At 52.3% G+C, this 6,207-nt stretch overlaps 2 protein-coding genes across 2 annotated transcripts in view; one reads left to right on the top strand and one right to left on the bottom strand.

Annotated features, from left to right (window-relative positions):
* Positions 1–3,137, bottom strand: part of RPA2 (replication protein A2) — a 36,137-nt gene extending 33,000 nt beyond the window's left edge. Inside the window, exon 1 of the mRNA XM_015557260.1 lies at positions 3,119–3,137. The gene's annotated coding sequence lies outside the window, so the exon portion shown is untranslated. The remainder of the gene's footprint in view (positions 1–3,118) is intronic.
* SMPDL3B (sphingomyelin phosphodiesterase acid like 3B) overlaps positions 1–6,207 on the top strand; it is a gene marked incomplete at its 3' end in the record, with an annotated part of 19,404 nt that overhangs the window by 5,922 nt on the left and 7,275 nt on the right. The window contains exons 3-4 of the mRNA XM_006777632.2: positions 3,377–3,590; positions 4,616–4,713. Of these exons, the coding sequence (XP_006777695.1) occupies positions 3,377–3,590; positions 4,616–4,713 (312 nt within the window). The remainder of the gene's footprint in view (positions 1–3,376; positions 3,591–4,615; positions 4,714–6,207) is intronic.

Raw genomic sequence — 6,207 nt, 5'->3', positions numbered from 1 at the left:
TAGCCGCGGCCTGAGGCTACCCAGCAGAAGCTACAGAGAGATCTGCAGATTGCTCTTCTTTGTTTGGGATTTGGAGGTGCCCAGATGAGGCCCAGCTGTGAAGCATTGCAAGCTGCTATGGTGCCTTGGGCCTTCTTTTGGATGTTCTGGGTCTCTCTGATCCAGCTGCAGCTTGTTAGGTAATTTTAGATTACAAAGAGCCAGGTCTATCATATGCAAAAGCCTCTGCACACAGCTTGGGTAGGGCGGGATCTCAGGGAATCAACATGGCAGAATAAACAGCTATGGCTGATCCTCAGTCCTACCCTAAGAGCTCCCGGGTCTCAGTGTCCCAGTAATCGCTGCAAGCACCTCTGAGAGAAAGCTGCCCTTGAGTTCTGCCCCCTGCTGTCTAGTTTCTCCCCATATGAGTCTGGGTCCCCAGGGACTCACCTGGATCTGGAGTCAGGGTCGTAGGGAGCTTGTGCCTCCCTCCCGATTGCAAAAGACACCGGTGTCCTCAGTTGCCAGCCCCTTTCCGCGTGCGCTCGAGCCTCTGTACCTCTGCACTTTATTCCGCATCTCCTCTGAGTCTCAGTGTGCTTTTCTCTTTCCTTCTAGTTGTAGAACTTCCACTCAGCCAGCCTTCCTGTGGTTCGTGATGATGTCTGTTTTGTCTTTTAGTTGTATTTTTGAAGTGGTTGTGCGAGGCAGCAATTTCAGGCGTTTACCTATGACGCCATCTTGGTTTCTCTCCAGGATATAGTTTTAAAATTGATTTTTAGAGAGTGAAAGTGTGGGGGAGAGAGAGAGAGAGAGAGAGAGAGAGAGGTTCATGCGAAAGAGGCACATAGATTGGTTGCCTCCCGCACCCTGATTCCAGCCAGGGATTGAGCCTGCAACTGAGATACATGCCCTTGACTGGAATCAAACCTGCAACCCTTCAGTCTGTGGGCCGATTCTCCAACCATTTAGCCACACCCACCAGGGCTCATGTTGCTTTTAAAATGATTTCTTGCCCAGGGGAGGGATAAGGAATTGTTTGGACAGTCATTTACACCTTAGTGTGAACAAGTTTCTGCTTCTTTCTTGAGACCAGATTTAGATCCAGAAAGATGGGTAAAAGCTATGACTCACCAGGGAGGAAAAGTCAAGAAGTAGCGATCAGGGGCCAGACTTCACCCTCCAGCCTGCCCCTTGGCTTAGGTGGTGCCTGGCCCTCCAACCCTGAAAGCAGCAGAAGCCGGACAGGAGGCCCAGTTTCCTGAGGGTTGGGCAGGTGTTGACTGTTGGCTCTGAGCGACACAGGAAATGGAGGTGGAAGTGGCAGCAATGGGGAAGGGTGAGGAAATCCCAGGCCGCACCCTTGTTTTAGCCAGAAACAGGATTTGGGGCAGCGGCCAACCCTGTTCAATAAACATCATTGAGCCGAAACCGGTTTGGCTCAGTGGATAGAGCGTCGGCCTGCGGACTGAAGGGTCCCAGGTTCGATTCCGGTCAAGGGCATGTACCTGGGTTGCGGGCACATCCCCAGTAGGAGATGTGCAGGAGGCAGCTGATCGATGTTTCTCTCTCATCGATGTTTCTAACTCTCTATCTCTCTCCCTTCTTCTCTGTAAAAAATCAATAAAATATCTTTAAAAAAAAAATAAAAAAAAATAAACATCATTGAAACTATATCAGGCTTGGTACTGGGTACGGAAAACGAATCCACTCCGTGTAGCCTGTTTCTCTGGCTTCCCTTCTCTCTATTGCACCAAGAGATTATTGGCATGACTTGCCGCCCTGCATTTCAGCCTCCGTTGGTTTGGGGCTGCGCCCAGGTTGCATTCGACCACTTCAGCAAATAGGATGCCTCCCAGCGGCCTGACCTGCCACCCTGCATCTAGAACCACCGAGCACACCCATGGGAGGAATCCAGCCCAATCTGAAACCACATTCCTTCTTTTCTGGCCTAACATTATGTCCACATCTACTCCCCAGGTTTTTGATGGTATTAATTAGCAAGATCTTACAACACATTTGGTAAGCCTTCTCCTAGGTCAGAGTTCTTTTTTTGGAGAATGGAAGGGAGGGAGTGAAAGCTGGGGGAGAGAGAGATCGGTTGGTTGCCTCCCACACACCCCCAAATGGGGCCTGGGGCCAGGGATCGAACCTACAACCCAGGTATGTGCTCTTGACTGGGAATCAAACCTGAGATACTTTGGTGCGCCGGCCAATGCTCTAACCATTGAGCAGACCACCCAGTGCCAGGTCTGATTTTTGTATTTCCCTGGAGCATGATAAAATCTGGCTCTGCTAGTAATTATGGGCTCAGAGAGGTGAAGAAACTTGCCCAAGATCACACCTAGTATGCTTGCTTAACCCCGACCCTCCCCCACCTTTGCTTTAAGATAAGCTCTTTCCTTAGAACCCCCAAAGGTTTCTGAGGGTCACGCCTCAGCCCAATCCCTGTGTTGATGCTGGGGATGCTGAGGTGGGGAGATGGAGAGGGCCTTGTCAGAGGTCACAGGTCAGGGTCAGACAAGCCTGTGCTCCGCTCCACTCAGTGCCTCCCTGGGCAAATCCTGTGGCCCAGTTTCTCTTTCTTTCTCTTTCGCAAATCCTGTGGCCCAGTTATTTGCTGAAGCCACAGGGAAGCCTGAGCAAGGTAAAAAGCATGAGGAATCAGAGCGTGTATTGTGCCAAGGCTTAATGGCATGATTCACTTCCTCCCTCCCTCCCTCCCTTTCTCTCTCTCTTTCCTTTCTTTCTTTCTTTCAAAAATATATATTTTCATTGATTTCAGAAAGGAAGGGAGAGGGAGAGACAAACGTCAATGATGAGAGAGAATCATTGATCGGCTGCCTCCTGCACGCCCCACACTGGAGATCAAGCCCGCAACCCGGGCATGTGCCCGACTGGGAACCAAACCAGGACCTCCTGGTTCTTGGGTCTACGTTCACTCACCAAGCCACGCCGGCCAGGGCCTTTCTTTCTTTTTGTAATATTTATTTTAGAGAGAGAGAAACACGGATGTGAGAGAAACATTGATCAGTTGCCTCCCATACATGCTCCCACCGGGGATCAAACTTGCAACCTGGGTATGTGCCCTGGCCAGGAATCAAATCAGTGACCCTTCTGGTGCATGGGCTGACACTCAACCAACTGGGCCACACCGGCCTGGGCCCCTGGTCCATTTTCTCTGGACCCTTTCACCTGCACCACCTCCCTTCCTCCAGCTCCTGGCTCCCCCACTGCCTCCCCAGGCGGGCTCGGGAGGGCCCAGGAGGGCTCAGGACAGCTCAGGACGGCCCAGGAGGGCTCAGGAGGGCCCAGGAGGGCTCAGGAGGGCCCGGGCGGGCTCGGGAGGGCCCAGGAGGGCCTGGCATTGAGGAGGGTCTCCTCTCTCCTGCAGGGAGGTTCTGGCACATCTCTGACCTGCACCTGGACCCTGACTACAAGGTGTCCACAGACCCCCTCCAGGTCTGCCCCTCAGCTGGCTCCAGGCCGGTGTACAACTCGGGCCCCTGGGGTGACTACCTCTGTGATTCTCCCTGGGTCCTCATCAACTCCACCATCTATGCCATGAAGGAGATCGAGCCGAAGCCAGACTTCATCTTCTGGACAGGGTGAGAGCCGACATAACAGCTACCTTCCGCTGGGTTTCTGCTGCCTGCCGCCTGGCACCTTCCTGCCCCGTCCCCCTTAGTCCTCATATGAAGCTCAAAGGGACCCTGGGCGTGGCTGATTCCAAAGCCTGTGCCCTCGCCCTCCGTGTCCCAGACTCAGCAGAGTGCAGTGTGGCTGCACGACCAAGGGTGATCCTGAGTGGGGAGGGGTGTGTGTGTGTGAAAGGATTAAGGAAAAGACAACAAGAGAATAATCGCTGAGTCTCAGTGGGAAGCTGCTCCCTGATGAGGAGACAACGTCAGCGCCCACAAGCCGTGTCTTTATTTTATAGCAGGTGTCACGAGGCAAAGCAGGGCGTGATCACGTTGTTTACAACATTCTCGTGAGCTCCAACCCTGCTCAACTACATGCACCCGAACTCGATCACAAGGCACGGGGGGCCACGTGTTTGGACCATAGGTTCAAGTTTACAACCACAGCCGTTGGCTATGATTGTGCTGGGAGGGCCCGGCCCTCCAGCTGGGACTTGCACGTGGCAATGAGAGGACCCTGTCCATTCATTAGTCCGAGGCTTGAACCTGGCCAAAACCCCGTAACCGCGCCCCACAGTGCAGCTCTCACTGTGGCTGGGACAAGGCCATGGCTTGCCTGGGCATGTGGAGAACTCCCCCATTTTAAGTTGGGGGATGAATACTGCAGCCTCTCCCACTGGGGTTTAGGGACTGCAAGCCCTAAAGATCCAAATGCAGAAACAGGAGAAGGTAGGTGCCATTATTATTCCTATTTTACAGATGAGCTGATAGGGGCTCCGAGAGTTTAAATAACCAGCCAAGGATCCACAGCAGGTCAATGGCAGAGCCATTGGGTTTGAACTCTGTCCTATGTGACTCCCAACTTCAGCCTGGCCATACCTCTCAGTTCCACGGCCTCTTTTCTCACAGAAGAGCCCCCCACCCCCTGTACCCCTTTTCTCATTCCCCATCCTGAGCTGCCCACACCAAACTGGCTTGGCGGTGTTTTGCAGGGACGACACCCCTCACGTGCCCAACGAGAGGCTGGGAGAAGTAGCTGTGCTGAAAATTGTGGAACGCCTGACCAACCTCATCAGAGAGGTCTTCCCGGGTGAGAGCCTACCATTAGTCCTCCACAGCATTCCCTGAACCCCATGGTGCCATGGGACAGTGGCAGCGAGGGGTAAAGCCATGGGACAGTAGCGGCCTTCATCCATTGACAATAATGGCTGTGGGAAAGTTCTGTGCCAGGCACTTCCAACAGCCCTGCAGGGAACATGAGAGCTAATTGGCCTACGGATACACACAGAACTTATTCATGGAAATGATGGGAGAATCATTGATTGGCTGCTTCCTACACACCCCACATTGGGGATCCAGCCCACAACCTGGTGTGTGCTCTGACCAGGAATTGAACCGTGAGCTCCTGGTTCATAGGTCGATGCTCAACTACTGAGCCACGCTGGCTGGGCTAGAAGGTTTTCCAGTTTATCATACACTTGCACATTTGCTGAATTTCCTACTATTCAAGATGCCATCGACTGTAAGATGCATCATTTTATGTAGAGTGGTGAACACAGATGTAGACGGCTTGCCGACCCAGCCCCTTCTAGGCCCTGCCACGCACTAGCTGGGTAATCTCATCAAAACTATTTCTCCCTGGGAAAAATAAATACTGGTACCTGCCCAGAGGATTGCTGTGAGGATTAAAGAAGCCAACCCATTCACTCATTTAGCCCATCAACAAATATGTATTGAGCATCTACTATGGGAGACACAAGGTTAGGGGCAGGGGACTTGGCGGTGGAACAAGACGTCAGGTCATGACCTCATGGAGCTTGTAAGGAGCTTCCAAAAAGTCTGACCCATAGAAGCAGCAAAAAGAGGGAGGGATCCTCTCCCTTCTCTTCTGTCCTTGAAATTCCAGGAGTTCGTGTTTTTCTTAAATGGATCTTTAATGGCTGCCAGCATTTATGTCAGAGAGGTGAGGTTTTTCCTGACAGTTACAATGATGGCTTCCTGCTCTGTGAACAATTCCTGGTGAGAATTTTACAACTTCCTCCTTTTTGCAGAGCTCTCAAGACCTGGCAGGCTATACAGGACAAAGTGTTTGTTAGAGGCGTTTCCCCAACTGAGAACGGGAGGCTCCCTGGGGTGAGCCAAGCTCATATAAGGAAAATGCCCTGCCCTGAACTCAGAGGAGTCTTTATTTGTCATCAAATATTTATTGAACAACTACTACCTGCCAGACACAGTGGTAAAATAAAAGTGGGGATGAGGCTGATAGCCTCCCCTCCCCTCTCCTCCCCTCCCCTCCCCCCCAGGCTCATTCACAGGCCACTTTCTCTAGGAGGCCTTCCCCTGACTCCACCACTCCTGTTACAGCAAGGGGCTCTTCCTTTTTCGCAACAGCCACACACCTCTCGTTGCCCAATACCTGTCAACCTGCTGCAATGCAAAGCCTCTGGGACTGGGACCGGGTGCCTGGTACCAGGTCTACGTGTCGGTACAAACGAGGTGCTCAGTAAATACTTTTGTTTCATGAGTGAAACTCCCAAGGCCTCCCGGAGTGAACCAGACCGTTTCCCTAACAGTAAGATGGCCC

Source organism: Myotis davidii, unplaced genomic scaffold, assembly GCF_000327345.1.
Source record: "Myotis davidii unplaced genomic scaffold, ASM32734v1 scaffold149, whole genome shotgun sequence".
Lineage (NCBI taxonomy): Eukaryota > Metazoa > Chordata > Mammalia > Chiroptera > Vespertilionidae > Myotis > Myotis davidii.
Note: the sequence above shows the minus strand (reverse complement) of the source record. Positions and strands in the feature narration are given on the sequence as shown.